The sequence below is a fragment of the Hippocampus bargibanti genome, linkage group LG16 (genome assembly GCF_051943395.1).
Source record: "Hippocampus bargibanti isolate YZ-2025 linkage group LG16, ASM5194339v1, whole genome shotgun sequence".
Lineage (NCBI taxonomy): Eukaryota > Metazoa > Chordata > Actinopteri > Syngnathiformes > Syngnathidae > Hippocampus > Hippocampus bargibanti.
In genome coordinates, this window is record NC_142749.1 from 16,140,984 (window position 1) to 16,161,297 (window position 20,314).

Here is a 20,314-nt window from a genome sequence, read left to right on the forward strand (position 1 = left end):
ATAAAAAAAAAAACAACTCAGCACAAATAAAGACGGCAAATGCATGGATTTTATTTTCACTTGTGGAGGCAGCACTTCATCACTGACATGCCAAATTAAACGTTCTCACCGATTGATTGCTTACGGGTGCATTTTGAGAGATCAAAATATCGACTTGAGTACTTGATTTCACACTTGTTGGGCGGGCAGGCACAACTACTTATCTACAATCATATGTCTGCTTTTAATTAATAAAAAAAAACATTCAAGATTCCTCGCCTGTTATGTGCTGACTTAGCGTGACTTTTGTATTTCGGATGAGGTCAAACAGTTCCTCAATAATCTTCATGTGTGGAGGAGCTAGCTAACTTTTTTAGCATTCACGTGTCCTCTCTGTTACACTCGTGTACTTCACGCACGCACGCTCATTGTCACCCTTGCTGTGCTGTTTTCCCTGAATTTAGCAGTGCTGCTCTCCTCTCTTTTCTGTTGGCTTTCAGTTGAATTTTAAAATTTTGTGTTTCTTTCCTCCCCCTTGCTTTTCTGCTTCAGGGGCCTATTTGGGTAAGGCGACTTGTTCAGTACACACTCACACACACTCGCTTCGTAGATATGTCTTCAGTCTATTGGTTTTAAAAAAAACTAATGCAGGTCCTCACAATGTCTTATTACAAGAACATCCACACACACATACACACACACACACACACTTCGTAGATATGTCTTTAGTCTATTGCTTAAAAAAAACTAATGCAGGTCCTCACAATGTCTTATTACAAGAACACACACACACACACACACACACACACACACACACACACACAGCGAAAAGTGCTTGAATTTCTGGCAAAAAATCTCAACTTTCAGTCATTCTGGGGACCTTTGGGGAAAAGTACACTTTTTTCGTGCACTTCAGATTTGATATAGAAGGTATTGAAGCGAGAACCAATCAAAAATGTCTTCACTCTGTCGGTTTAAAAAAAATAAATACATTTGAAAAAATATATACTGGTCCTCACAACCACATGCATACAAGAACATACAGCACACATACAGCAAAAAGTGTGTGAGCTTCTGGTAAAAAAAAATAAAAAATCTCAACTTTTAATCCTGGGGACCTTTGTAGAAAAGTACAAGGTGCCTTTTTGTACACTTAGGCTTTGATTTAGCTGTTTTCAAAGTGAGTACCAATCAAAAAAGTCCTCACTTCATTGAAATGTCCTCACTGTTGGTTTAAAAACTGATGCCAGTCCTCACAATGTCACGAATACAAAAATATACACACAGCAAAACGTGTGCAAACCTTTGGCGAAAAATTTACTCATTCTGGGGACCTTAGTGGAAAAGTACAGGGTACCTTTTGTGTACACTTCAAAGTTGATTTAGAGGGTTTCAAACTGAGGACCAAGCAAATATAACCCCACTTCGTAGAAATATCCTCACTCTGTTAAAAACTCATCCTGGTCCTCACAATGTCATCAATTCAAGAACACACACACACACTCGCGCAAAAGCAGTTCAATTCTCTGTCGCTTATTACAAAGCTGAATTCATTGTAAATTCATCTGTAGCCATAACATTGCGTTAGCCATAGCGCTGTGTTAGCCATAGCGCTGTGTATCATATCTCTGGCATCTGAATGCAACTTTTGCATATAATGGAACATTTTCCTTAATGACTGTGGACATTTTCAGCATACAAACTGTCCCAAATATTTTTTTTTTAATTACATTTCGCTCATCACGCTCGTCGGTTTTCTCCTCAGCGACGGCGGCATGGGTCAATCGCAGGACGACAGCATCGTGGGTACCAAACAATGTCGGCATAGCGTAGCCATCATGCCCATCCCGGGTAGCCTGTCGTCAAGTAGCCCGGACCTCCTCCAACCCGCCACCAGCGTCCTGGACTTCTCCAACCCGGCAGGTAAGAGGACCACCACCACCACCAGGCGCACCGATTTCAACCACGTTGCGCTCTTTTTATCCTCTTTCTACTTTCCTCTCACGTTATTTTCTGCTCTGTCATCCTTCTCTCAATTTGCTGGTCCAGCACTGGGACTGTACTGTGAGTATGGACGCTTGACTATGTTCTGACCACGTGTGGCTTCTAAACAGTCGCGTTCTGCATGCGCTTCCGTCTGAAAACGATCGCGGTTGTTGACGTACGCAAGGGTCAAATTTTCAAGGAATGGGACCCAAAAAAAAAGATCTAAAATCTGATTGGTCGCATGTCCTCTAAACGTCCCTCCGCAGATATCCCGGACCAGGTGATTCGCGTGTTTAAAGCGGACCAGCAGAGCTGCTACGTCATCATTAGCAAGGACACCACCGCCAAGGACGTGGTGGCGCACGCCGTCAATGAGTTCGGATTGACGCCGGCCGCCGAGAACTTCTCGCTGTGCGAGGTGTCCGTCAGCCCGGAGGGAGTCATCAAACAACGCCGCTTACCCGATCAGCTCTCCAAGCTGGCTGACCGTATTCAGCTCAACGGCAGGTAAGATTTCCAATGTACAGTAAAGTCTCGTTATATCGATATCGGATATATCGATAGTCCCGGTTATATCGATACTATTTCTATGCACGCACGGAGAAAATTACATGCAAACAGGGTCGGATATATCGATAGTCCCGGTTATATCGATATTTTTTCGGACTCCCTTGAATATCGATATAACGAGACTTTACTGTATTTGTATTGAGAGGCAGCGGGTTCAGTTGGGGTGCCATCAAACAGACAGGCTGACATGTTTTTACCTGCCAAAGCGCTCAACGGGGTAACCAAGTGTAGCTTGAACTGTGACACACACACACACACACACACACACACACACACACACACACACACACACACACACACACACACACACACACACACACACACACACACACACACACACACACACACACACACACACACACACACACACACACACACACACACACACACACACACACACACACACACACATCTTGGCCTCAGTCCCAGTGACTCATACGGTTCTGCTTCACCACTTTGTGAAGTTATTTTCCCTTCTCTGTGCCAATGTTAGTTTTATTTATTTATGTATTTATGTATTTATTTATTTATTTATTTATGTATTTATTAATTTTGTTGTTTAGTTATTTATTTTGTTGTTCAGTTATGTATTGTTTGTTTGTTGACTTTATCAATCTATGTGTCTATTTGTTTCCATATTTTTATTTTATTTTTTGGGTTATTTTTATGTATTTAATAATTATTTATTGACTTTATCCATCTATTTCAATCTATTTTTATTTCTTTTATTTATTATTATTTCATTGTATTTTATTATTTTATTTATTAATGTTATCAATCTATTTATTTTCGTATTTATTTTTATGTATTTTGTTTAGTTTTATTTTATAATTATTTTATTTACTTGCTTTATCCATCCATTTATTTCTGTGTTTATTTTAATTTCTGTCCTTTATTTTTATTATTTTATTTACTTGCGTTACACATCTATTTATTTCCGTATTTTTATATCTTTCATTTATTTTTATTTTATAATTATTTTATTGATTTGCTTTATCCATCCTTTTATTTCTGTATTTATTTTTATTACTTTCATTTATTATTATTATTTTATCTAATTACATTGTCCATCTATTTATTTCCATATTTATTTTTATTCCTTTCATTTATTTTTCGTTAATAATTATTTTATTTGATTTCTTTATCCATCTGTTTATTTCTGTATTTATTTTTATTTATTTTATTTTATTTATTTACTTCATCCATCTATTTATTTCCATATTTATTTTTATTTCTTTCATTTATTATTGTATTTTTGTTATTTTATTTTATAATTATTTCTTTACTATATCCATCTATTTATTTCCATATTTCGTTTTATTTCTTTTTTGTTTTATTTATTGTTTTATTTTATTGTATAATTATTTTATTTTTTCACTTTAACCATCTCTTTATTTCTGTATTTGTTTTTATTTCTTATTATTCTTTTATTGTATTTATTTTTTTTTAATTTTATTTTATTTAATAACTTATTTATTTACTATAAATCTATGTATGATGTATTTGTTTCAATATATTTTTTTATTTCTTTCATTCATTATTATTTTATTTTATAATTATTTGATTTTATTTTATTGTACTTTATTGTACTTTATTTTATTGTATCCAAACAAGCAATGACAGCCCAACCAATTTTGCTGTTATTTTAAATGAAGAGCGCAAATGCATGGATTTCATTTTCACTTGTGTTGGCCAAATGACCTTTTCTTTTCCCCTGCAGTGAAATCCTTCATAACCCGTCTTTTGCGCCACCTACAGGTACTACCTGAAAAACAACATGGACACAGAGACATTATGTTCCGACGAGGACGCCCAGGATCTACTTCGCGAGAGTCACATCTCCCTTCTCCAACTCAGCACCATGGAGGTGGCCGCCCAACTCTCCATGCGTGACTTTGAACTCTTCAGGAACATCGAATCCACCGAGTACGTGGACGACCTCTTCAAACTGGACTCTGCGGGGTCGGGCGGCGGCCATCTTAAGCGCTTTGAGGAAGTCATCAACCAGGAGACCTTCTGGGTGGCTACCGAGATCCTGAAGGAACCCAACACCCTCAAGAGGATGAAGACCGTCAAGCACTTTGTCAAAATCGCCTTGCACTGCCAAGAGTGCAAGAACTTCAACTCCATGTTCGCCATTATAAGGTAGGAAGTGACTGACGGACGGACGGACGGACGGAGAACTATCTAGAACATCACCCTCAACCATTTCTCTCCCATTTTAGCGGTTTGAACTTAGCGCCGGTGGCTCGCCTGCGCAGCTCGTGGGAGAAGCTACCTAGCAAGTACGAGAAACTTTTCGGCGACCTGCAGGACGTTTTTGACCCTTCGCGCAACATGGCCAAGTACCGCAACGTCCTTAGCGGACAGAGCATGCAGCCGCCCGTCATCCCGCTCTTCCCGTGGTCAAGAAGGACCTGACGTTCCTCCATGAAGGTGCGCTTGTTTGGTCGGTTTCAAATATGTCAAATATGCAAGCTAGCTAATACTTGGCTAATAGTTATATAGCTACCTAAATACATACATCTATTTGCTATCTCTTAGCTATCTAACTAGCTAGCTATCTAGCTATCTATTAGTCTTCTATTAGCGAGCTAGCTAACTTGATCTATTTGAGTTATTCCCGGTTGAACGGGTTCAACGTTGCCGGCTACCTAGCTAGCTATCTATTTGCTATAGATTAGCTGTCTAAGTAGCTAGTTAGCTATATATTATTTATCTATTGGCTAACTAGGTAACTTGATCTATTTGAGTTATTCCCGGTTGAACGGGGTCACCGTTGCTGGCTACCTAGCTAGCTATCTATTTGCTATGGATTAGCCGTCTAACTAGCTAGCTAGCTAGCTATTAATTATCTATTAGCTAACTAGGTAACTTGATCTATTTGAGTTATTCCCGGTTGAGTGAACGCTGGCGCGTGTGGCTGCCGCTGCACACCCACAGAAAAACGGATCCTGTGACTGTAAAGTGACCTTGAGAGTTTTGAAAGGCGTTTGTAAATGAAATTTATTATTATTATTATTATTTATTATTATTATAAATAAATATAAATATATAAAACAATGCTGTATAGTCAGACAGTCCCTGCTTCATCATATTTTATCATTTCTACCTATTTGCTATCGATTAGATATCTATCTAGCTATCTATTAGCTATCTAGCTAGCTATCAATTATCTATTAGTTAGCTAGCTGACTTTCTATATATTTGAATGAACGCTGGCTCGTGTTGCTACCGATTAGCTATCTAGTTATCTATCTATCTATTTGCTATATATTACCTATCTAGCGATTAGTTATCTATTAGCTAGCTAGCTAACTTTCTGTCTATTTGTGTTATTCCTGCTTGAGTGAACACTGGCGCATATGGCTGCCGCTGCTCACCCACAGAAAAACTTAATCCTGTGACTGTAAAGTGACCTTGAGAGTTTTGAAAGGCGCTTATCAATGAAATGTATTATTATTATTATTATTATTATTATTTTTATTATTATTATTATTATTATTATTATTATTATTATTATTATTATTATAAAAAATCAATACCACGTCCCACTTTTGTGTCCCACCAGGCAACGACTCGCTGGTGGACGGCCTGGTGAACTTCGAGAAGCTGCGGATGATCGCCAAGGAGATCCGACACGTGGTCCGGATGACGTCGGCCAACATGGACCCCGCCCTGATGTTTCGACAACGGTCAGCCATTTTTGTTCTATCATGTCGGATTTGGGGTGCATTTCTTAATGCACATATTGATCACGCCCCAAGCCCCGCCCCTTCCTGCCCCCCTCCCAATTCATCCACTACTTGTCACACAATCACAGCATGTGCGGGTCTGCCGTGGACAAGCGTCACTGCCCCCTACAGATCCTCTTGGTGTACTACAAGAGAGGAATGGACATGTCGGCAAAAGTATTGGGATGCTTAGCTCACCACTTTACTTGTTTTCTCATCATAAAGTATCCCAATACTTTTGTCCATGTATTTTGGCAGGCATGGGCAAATGACCGTATTTTCTGGAATATCTGGTGCACCTTCAACGAATTATTAAGAAAATACATTTTCCATACATAAGGTGCACCGCATTATAAGGGGCACCTTCAACGAATGACATATTTAAAAACATTTTCCATACATAAGGCGCACCGCATTATAAAAGGCACCTATGAATGACATATATAGAAAAAACTTTTCCATACATAAGGTGCACCGCATTATATCGTGCACCTTCAACAAATGACATATTTAGAAAAAAAAAATTCTATACATAAGGTGCACCGCATTATAAGGGGCGCCTTCAATGAATGACATTTAAAAACATTTTCCATACATAAGGCGCACCGCATTATAAGGAGCATGGTCAGCTTTTGAAAAAAAAATATTTTAGGTGCAAAAAATACGGTATTTACATGATTAATAATCTTATAATAATTGTTGCATTTATTTAAACTTTTTTTTTTTGTAGATTTAATCCATTCATTCGTTTTCAAAGTGCCTGCAAGAGTTACGAGTAAATTAAAATGCATTTAGCTGGGGTCATTTTATTTTTCAAAATTAATCTAATTGAATAATTACAATAAAAATAAACCTTTTTGCATATTTTATGCACTCATTTGACAATAGTCAAGCATGATTTTTGTTAAAAATAATTAGCTTTATAACTAGCCCTATGTCCATTTAAAATATCAAATATGAGCCTGGCGCACCCAACATTTGCCCACACCTGTTCTGTGGTTTCATTCCACCATATTTGTTTTTTTTTTCCCACCTCCATTCCATCACCAAACCCTTCCGGACGAAAAAAAAAAAAAAAACACACCTTTTGTCCTCACCCTTCAATCTCCACGCCTCTCGCTTGCAGGAAGAAGAGGTGGAAGAGTTTAGGGTAAGTTTTTGTCCCACATCCCCCCCCCCTGCGCCCGCCACCATTTTGTTGCATCGGCATCCCCCCCCTCATTCCCCCCCCCCCAAAAAAAAGCATGCAAATAAACTGCCTTGCGTGTACGTTTTTCCCCCGTGCTTGTGCATTTATTAACATTGACAACCATGGCGCCAATCATTGTTTGTCTTGAGTCCTATCGTAGCTTCGAATGCTAACAGGCTAAAAAAGAAAAAAAGAAAAACGACACCCTGGGAGCTACTATGTGGACTCTGTATCCCATAATATTACCCGTATCCAATGGTCACCAACACCCCCTAACTCCCTCCCACCCCTGTGAACGCCCCCCCCCCCCCCCCCACTCCTGACGTATATAGCATGGCGCGGTTAGCTGCATGGATTTGTTATGCTACTGTCCGATGAATATTGACAAAGATGACAAACGGTCTTTTTATTGTATGAGGGGGGCATACGCAGCATAAGGAGAGATTTTGTGTGTTATTATTATTATTTATTTTTTCAAACAATTGTTGTATGTATATAGTCTTCCATTTTGAATTATTTCCAATTTTTCATTTTATTTTAACTCATTTACTGCCGTTCCCCAATGTATTTATTTGTTTGTTTATTTTGTATGTGTCTATTCAGTTGTCTGTTTATTTGTCTATGCATTTATTTATATAGTCATTTGGTCATTTATGTCTTCATGCATTCATTCATTTATTTATCTGCTTATTTATTTATTTATCGGTTTATTTTATTTTTAAATTATTTATGTATTTATCTCTTCATGTATTGTATTTTTTTATGAAATATTTATTTATTTAGTTATTTATTTATTTCAGAGAGCTTCCACGAGGGGGCAGCATTTGGTCATTTATATATTCATTTATTTATCGGTTTATTTTATTTTTCATTTATTTATTTATTTACCTGTTTATTTATTTTGTAAAACATATTTATTAATTTATTTATCTGTTTATTTTATTTTGTAAATTATTTATTTATGTATTTATTTATTTATTTATTTATTTATTTCACACCGTTTTTCCTCTTCCACGAGGAGGCAGCATTTGGTCATTTATATATTCATTTATTTATCGGTTTATTTTATTTTTCATTTATTTATTTATTTACCTCTTTATTTATTTTGTAAAACATATTTATTAATTTATTTATCTGTTTATTTTATTTTGTAAATTATTTATTTATTTATGTATTTATTTATTTATTTATTTCACACCGTTTTTCCTCTTCCACGAGGGGGTAGCATTTGGTCATTTATATATTCATTTATTTATCGGTTTATTTTATTTTTCATTTATTTATTTATTTACCTGTTTATTTATTTTGTAAAACATATTTATTAATTTATTTATCTGTTTATTTTATTTTGTAAATTATTTATTTATTTATTTATTTATTTATTTCACACCGTTTTTCCTCTTCCACGAGGGGGCAGCATTTGGTCATTTATATATTCATTTATTTATCGGTTTATTTTATGTTTCATTTATTTATTTATTTACCTGTTTATTTATTTTGTAAAACATATTTATTAATTTATTTATCTGTTTATTTTATTTTGCAAATTATTTATTTATTTATGTATTTATTTATTTATTTCACACCGTTTTTCCTCTTCCACGAGGGGGCAGCATTTGGTCATTTATATATTCATTTATTTATCGGTTTATTTTATTTTTCATTTATTTATTTATTTACCTGTTTATTTATTTTGTAAAACATATTTATTAATTTATTTATCTGTTTATTTTATTTTGCAAATTATTTATTTATTTATGTATTTATTTATTTATTTCACACCGTTTTTCCTCTTCCACGAGGGGGCAGCATTTGGTCATTTATATATTCATTTATTTATCGGTTTATTTTATTTTTCATTTATTTATTTATTTACCTGTTTATTTATTTTGTAAAACATATTTATTAATTTATTTATCTGTTTATTTTATTTTGCAAATTATTTATTTATTTATGTATTTATTTATTTATTTCACACCGTTTTTCCTCTTCCACGAGGGGGCAGCATTTGGTCATTTATATATTCATTTATTTATCGGTTTATTTTATTTTTCATTTATTTATTTATTTACCTGTTTATTTATTTTGTAAAACATATTTATTAATTTATTTATCTGTTTATTTTATTTTGTAAATTATTTATTTATGTATTTATTTATTTATTTCACACCGTTTTTCCTCTTCCACGAGGGGGTAGCATTTGGTCATTTATATATTTCTTTATTTATTTATGTATTCATTCGTTCATTCATTCATTCATTCATCAGCTTATTTATCTGTTTATTTTCTTTTTAAATTATTTATTTATCTATTTATTTCCTTTCTTTAAATTAAATATTTATTTATGTATTTGTTTGTTTATTCATTTATTTATTTCGGGCAGTTTTTCCTCTTCCACGAGGGGGCAGCATTTGCCTCTTGTCCACTTGAGCGCTGTTTAAGCGCTATATAAATCAATATGTTTGTATTGCATTATATTTTGGACAGCCGCCCCCATTTCAAGCTTAGATAACTCCAGACCCGTATAACTTAGGAATTAACCATTTTATTTCAGATGATAGAGGATAGTGTAAACTGAAATTAATGTTTATCTAGTCCTAAAACTCAATATACTGTGCGTCCTGGAATTCAAGTGACAATGACAAAAACCCTGGCACTGGAGTGGACACATTTGTGTTTGGCAGTGAATGAGTTAACTGGCTAGAGTTGGTACACGAGAAAATAAAGAATGTTTCGAAATAACTCCGCAGGTCCCTGAGTCAAGGCAGCACCAACTCCACCATGCTGGACGTACAGGGCGGCGGGCACAAAAAGCGAGTACGCCGCAGTTCCCTGCTCAATGCCAAGAAACTGTACGAGGATGCTCAGATGGCCCGCAAGGTCAAGCAGTACTTGTCCAACCTGACGGTAGAAACGGACGAGGACAAACACCAGGCCATGTCGCTACAGTGCGAGGCCGCCTACACCACCAGTAAGTGCTCCACAAAAAAAAAATATTTCCCACAATCCATCTGGCTCCAACTGACCATACGCCGCTGTCCATTTTGTAGTTTCGAAAAACCTAAGCGACCGGCGGTCCAACAAGTCGGACATGTCGCCTGTGTCGCTGCGGTCGGCGTTGCCGTCGGCGAAGACCCAAAACCGGGTGTCGCAGGTGCTTCAGGTGCAGGTTCCGCTCAACCCGCTACGCAAGAAAAGCACCGCCAAGGACGTGGGCCCGCCCAGTGAGTACTCGGATCACTTTAAAATGTTCATAATAATAATAATAATAATAATAATAATAATAATACTGCTAATACTACTACTAATACTACTAATACTTATACTACCGATACTAATACTAATACTCCTAATACTAATACTAATACTACTAATACTACTACTACTTATACTACCGATACTAATACTACCAATACTAATACTACTAATACTAATACACATACACATATACATAATCATACTCATACTCATACTTGTACTCGTACTCATACTAGTACTCATACTAATACTAATACTAATACTCATACTAATACTCATACTACTACTACTTATACTACCGATACTAATACTAATACTACCAATACTAATACTAATACTACTCATACTTATACTTATACACATACACATACTCATACTCATACTCGTACTCGTACTCGTACTCATACTAACACTAATACTACAACTGCAGCTGCAACTACTACTACTAATACTAATACTACTACTAATACTACTACTAATACTACTGCTAATACTACTACTACTACTAATACTACTACTAATGCTACCACTAATACTACTACTAATACTACTACTACTAATACTACTACTACTACGACTACTACTACAACTACTAGTACTACTACTAATAAATTTCATTTCTAAGTGACTTTCAAAACTCTCAAGGTCACTTTACAGTCACAGGATCAGTTTTTCTATTGGCTATCTAGCTATATATTAGCTATTAGCTAGCTAGCTTTCTATCTATTTGAGTTATTCCGGGTTGAGTGAACGCTGGCGCATGTGGCTGCCGCTGCTCACCCACAGAAAAAAAAAAACCTGTATCCTGTGACTGTAAACTGACCTTGAGAGTTTTGAAAGGCGCTTAGAAATCATATGTATTACTATTATTATTATTATTATTATAAAAAATATGTTGATTAGGCACTGAAGATGCTAGCTAATGTTACTGTGTAGTGTTAGCCTGGCTGGTGACTTAACATTTGTTGGAAAAAAACGTGTTCATTCATGAGTCTGTTTGCGCTAAAGAATCCAGTTAGCCTGTTAGCTTCAGCTGTATAAAGTGCTTAGAATGCTAACTAAACATTAGCTCAGAGTTTTCACATGCACCAGCGTTCACTCAACCCGGAATAACTCAAATAGATCGAAAGTAAGCTAGCTAGGTAATAGATAACTAATAAATAGCTAGCTAGCTACTTAGATAGACAAGAGATAGCAAATAGACAGCTAGCTAGGTAGCCAGCTAGCTAGCAATAAAGGACCAAAGGACTACAATTCTGCCGGTTTCCTCTGTTCCAGACTTGAACTCCCCTCAGGTGGTCAAGAAGCCCCCCGCCAGTTCAGCAGACGAATGGAGCACCAAGAGGACCTCGGACGACACCGTGTCCACCATCTCGTCCCTTCACTCCAGCCCCACGGTGTCGCCACAAGGCTCTCCGCGTAAAGGCCCCTCGGCCAAAGCCCAGACCTGCTCCAGCCAGATGAACCTGTCCGGCTCGTCGTCGTCATTAACTAGCGAAGCCAGCACCAAAGCCAGCACCGTTAGCCTGCGCAGCTACGGCATAGGTACGTACGCACGGCAGTCTCATCCAACCCAATTATGAAAGCGTCCTTTTCACCAGTGGGTCAGGGATGTCATGGTGAAATGTGCGTGTCGGCTACGAGCTAAATGTTGAAAGCAAACACGGAGCTGTAGCATTCATTGACAAAATAAGACTGTCTCACATCTCCTGTCCCACGTACTGTAAATCCGCTTCAATTCCAAGCCGCGGCCGTTCCACGGCGCCCTGCGTTGATGCTCCTTTCTTCTCATGGAATTTCACAAATTTGATTTAATAATAATAATACATTGCGTTTTTTAAGCGCCTTTGGAAACTCTCAAGGTCACTTTACAGTCAGTGTGGGTGAGCAGCGGCAGTCACGCGCGCAAGCGTTCACTCAACACGGAAGTACTTAAATAGATAGGTAGCTCGCAAGCTAGCCAGTCAGCTAATAGATAGACAGCTAACTCGCGACATATCCACATAGCCAACAGATAGCCAGCTAACTAGCTAGATATCTATATAACTTATAGATAGCCAGCTAACTAGCTAGATAGCTATCTAGCTAATCGTCAATAATAATAATACGTTTGATTTGTAAATGCCTTTCAAAACTCTCAAAGACACTTTATAGTCACAGGATCAGTTTTTTTCTGTGCGTGAGCAGCGGCAGCCACACGCGCTGGCGTTCACTCAACCCGAAAGTCACTCAAATAGATAGAAAGCTAGCTAGTTTGCTAATAGATACAGTAATAATAATAATATATTTGATTTCAAAGCGCCTTTCAAATTAGCTCGACAGCTATAGTGCTAATAGTTACCCAGCCAACGAGCTAGATAGCTATATCGCTAATAGATAGCCAGGGATAGATTAGCCAGCTTTTGCGGGCCAAATAAAAAGATGTGATGGGCCAAATTTGGCCCCTGGACCTCGACTTTGACACCAGTGCTCCGTTTCTGTATCATACTTCCATTTTGCGTTTCAAAATAAACTTGGTCTCTCCTGTTCAGGTTACGCGCTACTCCCCCCGAGCAAAACGGACAACCTGTCCGACTCCAGCCACAGCGAGATCTCGTCTCGCTCCAGCATTTGCTCCGTGGACTCTGTCCCCGCTCCGGGTCTGGAGGAACGGTGCAACAGCGTCGGTGCCAGGACCTCCGCCGCGTCTGCCACCGCTGGCCCCAACGTACCGGCCGGCGTTCCCACGCCTGAAAGCTCGGCGGCTACGCACTTGAACGTGGACTACAGCCAGCCCAGCACCAGGTAAGACCAGTTCCCGTTGTCGGACGCCAAAGCATCCGCTAAATACAGTGATACCTCGGTTTACGTCATTTTACTTGTTTCAACTTTTCAACTTGTACTTGTTTCAACTTTGATAGTTCAAAGGCAGTGTGTAGACTGCAAGGTTAAAATTCCCATCAATCAGGCTCCACAAATAACCCGCACAAGCCATCTGTAGCCAGCTAAACAGAATACAATTGATGAGGAACTAGGTAAAATTATCGCAGAGAAAGCACCTACAAGGGATCATTCCTCAAGATAGTGAAAGAAGAAGGCTACGTTCCTCATCAAGTGTTTAATGCTGATGCTCCATTCCATCAAGCCATCAACGACCATCACAAAGGTCAATAAAATGACTTTATTATACAGTACAGTTTATTTCTTTAATTATAATACCATAGCACATTTATTATACATAGAATAAGGTATATTTTGTGTAGTTTTAACGCTTAGAAAATTAGAAAATGATGTTTTATGGGGACCTGGGAATGGATTATTCTCATTTTAATGGTTTCCTATGGGAACTTATTTTTTGGGATACACACCAATATATCACTGTAATTCCACTATCTCCTCCATGCGATGCAGCTCTTCTGCGGCGGCCGCGTTTTCATCTCGGTGCTACCCCACACGAGTCTCCACCGTCACGTCGTCCATCTCCACCGAGGAGCTAACACCCGACCTAGCCTCTTTGGACTCTGTAGCTGACAGCGGACGCGGCAGCTGGACCTCATGCTCCTCGAACTCTCACGACTCTTTCCAAAGCTTACCCGCTTCCTCCTGCCGCCCGTGGGACCACGGCGTCCACGGGCACCCGTTAGCGTTAGCTCATCGGCTAGCCGGCGCCACCATTGCGGAGTCAGACGCCGCCCACGACTCGGAGCTAGCCAAGCAGTCACGGCAGAGCTGGGCGTCGTCCGGCTCCTTGTCGGATACTTATGAGGGGAATTACGGCACCGTGAAACGAAGGAACGCCGCCGAGCAACAGCAGATGCCGCCCGGTTACGGTTCGTCGGCCTCGCCGACCAATGACGAGGGAGTGCAGAGTACAGACCCCGCCTACAAAACGGTGACATCCAGCACGGAGAAGGGGCTCATAGGTGAGGACCTAGCTGGAGGCTAAAAGACGCTAACTGAAATTTAGCTCCTCCTTTATCGCTAGCACCCGGGGTAAAAATATGTTTCGTTAGCACTGAAGTTGCTAGCTAATGTTACTGTGTAGTGTTAGCATGACTGCTGACTTAATATTTGTTGGAAAAATGTGTTCATTTATGAGTCTGTTTGCGCTAAAGACACGTGTTAGCCTGTTAGCTTCAGCTGTATAAATAATAATATAATAATAGCGCCTTTCAAAACCACTCAACTCAGAAGTAGCTCAAATAGATAGCAAGCTGACTTGCTAGCAAATATATAGCTAATAGCTAGTGAATAAATAGCTAATCGCTAGTGAATAGATAGCAAATATACAGCTAATAGCTAGCGAATAGATAGCTAATACCTAGCGAATAGATAGCTACAAGTGCTCAGGATGCTTACTGAGCATGAGTTTATAGTGATGTAAGACACGTGTTAGCCTGTTAGCTTCAGCTACTTCTGTTAGCTTCAATAATATAATAATAATACATTTCATTTATAAGCGCCTTTCAAAACCACTCAACTCAGAAGTAACTCGAATAGATAGCAAGCTGGCTTGCTAGCAAATAGATAGCTAATAGCGATGAATAAATAGCTAATAGTTAGCGAATAGATAGCTATTAGCTAGCAAATAGATGGCCATTAGTTAGTGAATAGCTAGCAATAGCTAGCAAATAGATAGATAATACCTAGCGAATATATAGCTAATAGCTAGCGAATAGATAGCTACAAGTACTCAGGATGCTTACTGAGCATGTGTTTCTAGTGATGTAAGAGATGTAAGGTTAGGTTGTTTTTAAAAAAAAACAAGTATTTGTGTTAGTTATTAGTGCTAAAAATTTTAAGAGAATATTTTTAGCGAGGTTAGCTAGTTTTAAAAATGCATTCGTTAGCGGAAGGTGCTAACGAAACATATGCGCTTTGTTTTAAAGAGGCAGCGCAGGTAGTAACTATAATAATGATAATAGATTTCATTTATAAGCGCCTTCCAAAACTCTCAAGGTCACTTTACAGTCACAGGATAAGTTTTTCTGTGGGTGAGCAGCGGCAGCCACACGCGCCAGCGTTCACTCAACCCGGACGTAACTCAAATAGATAGAAATCTAGCTATATAGCAAATACATAGCTAGTTAGATATCCAGGTAGATGGATAGCAAATAGCTAGCTAGCGAGAAGCCAGCTAGATAGCTGGATAGCTAGCTAAATCTTCTTTTCCTTTTTGACCGAAAAAAATCAACCATGTACAGTACTGTAATTTTTACATGTGAGCTGCCATCCTTCATCTCACTGCTTCTCGTCATGTTTTGCTTCATGGTGTTTTTTCCCCAGTCGTCACCACCATTTAATTTCTCCACGGTTTCCTTTTTTTGCCCCCACTTCACTCCTTTCCCTCTTTCTTTGTGTGTTTTTTTTGTTGTTGTTCCTCCTCCATCGCCTCCATCCAGTTTACTGCATCACCTCCGCCGCCAAGGATGAGCGTTACCGAGCTCCCCCTCCAACCCCTCCAGGCTATCAGGGTCTGGCTCTGAGTGACATCAAAGATGGCGGCCCCGTGGCGGCGGCGGCGGCGGTGGGATCGGGACCCGCCATGAGGCCCCCCCACCTCAAACCGCCTGACTATAGCGTAGCCATGCAAAGGAGTAAACTACTGCAAAGTCCCGGAGCCGTCGGGAGTTTGGCGGAGGCCCGCAGGCTCGCCGGAAGTCGCCTGGGAACGCGTGACTTGAATGACAGCGAGGACGGTATGTGATTGGTCCTTTTCAAAATGTCCCCCAAAAAAATCTTTAGTGATACCTCGGTTTATGAACCCCTCGAAGTTTTCAGTTTACGAATGTTAAATTTATGAAAATTTTACCTTGGCATACGAACTTTTTTGGGGATACACACGGAGTGCCCACAGTGTCTTCAATTAAAGCCACGTGATTGGTCAAGAACGCAGCAGTCAGGGGAGGTGGTTTAAACATTAAAGAGACGGGCAGACGACAGATAATGACAAAATGGATAGAAAACAGTGAAATTTGGACTTGTTTCAACTTTGATAGTTCAAAGGCAGAGTGTAGACTGCAAGGTTAAAATATCCCATCAATCAGGCTCCACAAATAACCCGCACAAGACATCTGTACACTTCATGCAAAAAGCGATCGACCCATTTAAACAGAACACAATTGATGAGGAACCTCATCAAGTGTCTAATGCTGATCAAACAGGCCACTCCTTTCCATCAAGCAATCAACGACCATCACAAAGGTCAATAAAACGACTATTATACAGTACAGTTTATTTCTTTAATTATAATACCATAGCACATTTATTATACATAAAATAAGGTATATTTTGTGTTATTTTAAGGCTTAGAAAATTAGAAAAGTATGTTTTATGGGGACTTGGGAACAGATTATTCTCATTTTAATGGTTTTCTATGGGAAATTATTTTTTGGGATACACACTTTTCACCTTACACACTCTGTCTGGAAACCAATTAAGTTCGTAAGCCAAGGTATCACTGTATATATCCAATGTGACCTCATCTTTTGTTGTTTTCACTCTATTGCAGACGAACAAGTTTCCACCGTATAGACAAGTTGATCGCCTGGTACAATTTTGACCAACCCCCTTGGAACACGTGCCCGCTTGACGAAAAAGTTTTGACCTTACAGGGAAAAAAAAATAGTTTGAATTTTGCACTTCGAAACTAGTTTTTGTTTTTTGACTTGGGACAAAATGGCCGACAGAAGTGTCCCAGAATCCCATGCGGAACTTGTGTCATGTTTATTTTTTTTTTTCATCTACCCTCCTAGAAACTCATGCCTGCTTCACTTGAAAAGAAACTTTTTAAAGGACTTCAGACCAGGAAAAGAAAAAAATCTATATACTTTTATCCTTTTTTTTTTTTAGCTTTTATTAGTATTCTTTTTTTCTCTCACCATTTTAACTTTGCACCACATTTTTTCTCGGGACAAAATGGCGGAAGGAATACAGCTTGTCGAGCACTTATCCTGTTCTTGGTGGAAACAAAATGGCCGCCTCCTGAAGCTTCGTTTACAGTGTTGATTGGATGAGACTGCTAGCCCCGCCCCTTTTCTATTTAAATGGCTGTCAAACAGGAAGTGCATCTCCATTCCCGTCGTATACAAAAGCGATTGGTCTTCCCAATAGCCGCCAATTTAGCATTTTTTTTCGAAAGACTTGAAATGCTAAAATTATTAGCAAATGTATAAATACATGAATGGAAATGTGTACATATATATATTATTTTTGTCCTTTTTTTGCCGTAAATTAATGATGATGTATAGATGACATACTGTGGAATATTTTTGAATATTTTTTACATTTTTTTTTCTGGCTCCTCGCTTGTGCTTCTCATAGTTATGTAGATGCTGCTCATGTGTGTGTGCGCTTAAAGGACAACCGACACCACCGGACAAGTCCATAATTTGTAAAATCACTTCAAATCACTTCTACTGAGCGCATTTTACAAAGATTCCACAGTATATAGCTATATTTTGAAGACTTTGTTTGGTCTGAAAACTTCGTGTTGATGGCGAAATTAGAAGGAAAACATATAAATAACGTGATGGTGAATGGTTGTGTGTTGCACCAAGACTACTACTTGATACTAGTTGACAGAAATTCCCAGAAGACAAATCAGCCCATTTCCAACAGAGCTTGGGCGCCATCTTGTGCATTTTCTGGGACGCTACATTGCAGTCCACATGCCTCAAAATGACTTCTTTAATCGATTGCAAACATTTATGCTTTCCTCTTCAGAACTATTTGAATCATATTCATAACTGGATGAGTAACAAGAAAGCATCTTCTCCCAATCTGAAGCCATTGTTTTGATTCTAGAGCAAGGCAAAGACGTCCTTGTGTGACGTCACGAACAAAGGGGCGGGACCTTCTGAAAATCGCCATTTCCGGGGTCAGTTTGAAGTAGTTTTGGGACACTTTAACTCATTTTTTTTATTGGTGTTTTGCATTTGACTAAAAATATAATACTACGTGTTTTGGGTATTTTAGATGCTATAAAACGTTTTTCTGATGTCAGTTAGGAAACAAAAAAAAATGGTGTCGGTTGTCCTTTTAAGTATGAATGGGAATTGATTTTGATTGCTTTATTTATCTCAGAAAATGTAACAAACGGTATGGACAAGTTGGGTTTCCTGGATGTGAGACCTCATTTAGTGTCTTCTGTGCCTGTGTGAGTTTGTGTTTATCTCCTGGCCCCATATGAGCACTCCTTGGCCCCTCATGGCCATTTTGTCACTTATTTTTGGAGCGCCTAGTTATGATTTTAACACTTCCATTGTTAATCGATGAGAAGGTTTCTTCATCTGTACTTCTTTGAAGGTATCGGACGTTTCGCTTCTTATCCAAGAGGCTTTGTCAGCGAACTAAAATTTGCTGGTAGTTTTGGCCCTATATATATATTTCCCTACCGTCCATACGTGGCGGTGCCAGACTCTGCTCTGATAGGTCCCTGCTCTCCGATTGGGGGGAGCAGAGGACTATTCCCTAGGTCCCTGCTCTCAGATTGGGAGGAGCAGAGGACTATTCCCTGCGGATACACTGATTACTTCTATTGTCCTGCCTGAGTATGGGTTCTACGACTGGTATGATTACCCCATTTGCACTGGTATGACCTCATCAACATAACTAAGCCTATGTTGCCTAGAAGTCTGTTGTAGGAATGATCCAAATTGAACCTCACCCCACCATGGCGATTTAGTGAAGGGTTTTGCTTTTTTTATGAAAATCGCTTCTTTTACTTCCCTTTTAACCGGCAAATTTTAGTTCACTGACGAAGCCTCTTGGATAAGAAACAAAACATCCGACACCTTCAAAGAGAAGTACAGATGACGGACGGGTGAAGAAACCTTCTCATCGATGGACCACTCCTGTACGACTGAGAGCTTTACACAGACGACTTCCATTGTTATTATAATTTTTTTTTTTTGCACAGCTCCACTCCTGACGTTGAAAACCACATGTCAGTATTAAACCTCCTCTAGTGTCAAGTTATTCTGAACAAAGTCACTTCCCCATTTTTCAAATTCTATTGAGTTTTACCATGCCTCCATTTTACCCTCCCCCACACACTCACTCCCGCTAAAACGCAATAACCGATGTGAATGAGAAGTGACGACGCACAATAAGCTGTAAAAGTGAACGTTGGCCGCACAAATTACGTCCCTTACGTGTGTGTACAAGTGGCATTCAGTCTCGTTGCTGTTTATTTTTTATTTTTTTTATGTCTTTTACAAAGACGACTCCATTTTGGCCTCGTACGCGTTGTATATGTCTATTTTTTACCAGTGGATTGTACATAGTTGGTCTATTTTTGTTTAACATGGTGTGTATATAGGATTTCGAACAAAGAAAGGACATTTTATTTCCTTTTAAGTCTACTGATAGGAATTTGGACAATGAATAAAATTCAAAAATGAAAAGTCATGTCTTCAGTTTTGTGTTTGAGAGTATAAAGTGAAAAAAAAAACCTCATCTTTGCGAGGTTGACAATTTGCCAGTCTGTATTGAATCACATTCGATTATTTAGGGCATGTGTATCTAAAATTTCATTCTTTTATCAGAGGAATTTACATTTATTTCTCAATGCAACTAAGATGGACTCCATTTTAGTTGTAAAATATCCTGTAAAGTG

The 20,314-nt window shown here is 38.5% G+C and overlaps 1 protein-coding gene across 1 annotated transcript in view; it reads left to right on the plus strand.

Moving 5' to 3' along the window:
- The window catches only part of LOC148886723 (rap guanine nucleotide exchange factor 6-like), a 67,315-nt gene extending 47,213 nt beyond the window's left edge, over positions 1-20,102 (plus strand). The window contains 15 exon segments of the mRNA XM_089016728.1: positions 1,745-1,902; positions 2,029-2,043; positions 2,232-2,472; positions 4,294-4,680; positions 4,761-4,936; positions 4,939-4,971; positions 6,107-6,230; positions 7,396-7,419; positions 10,209-10,429; positions 10,509-10,682; positions 11,995-12,261; positions 13,248-13,500; positions 14,107-14,618; positions 16,098-16,394; positions 17,207-20,102. Of these exon segments, the coding sequence (XP_088872854.1) occupies positions 1,745-1,902; positions 2,029-2,043; positions 2,232-2,472; positions 4,294-4,680; positions 4,761-4,936; positions 4,939-4,971; positions 6,107-6,230; positions 7,396-7,419; positions 10,209-10,429; positions 10,509-10,682; positions 11,995-12,261; positions 13,248-13,500; positions 14,107-14,618; positions 16,098-16,394; positions 17,207-17,229 (2,905 nt within the window). The 3' untranslated portion in view covers positions 17,230-20,102.
- Positions 20,103-20,314: the final 212 nt, after the last annotated feature.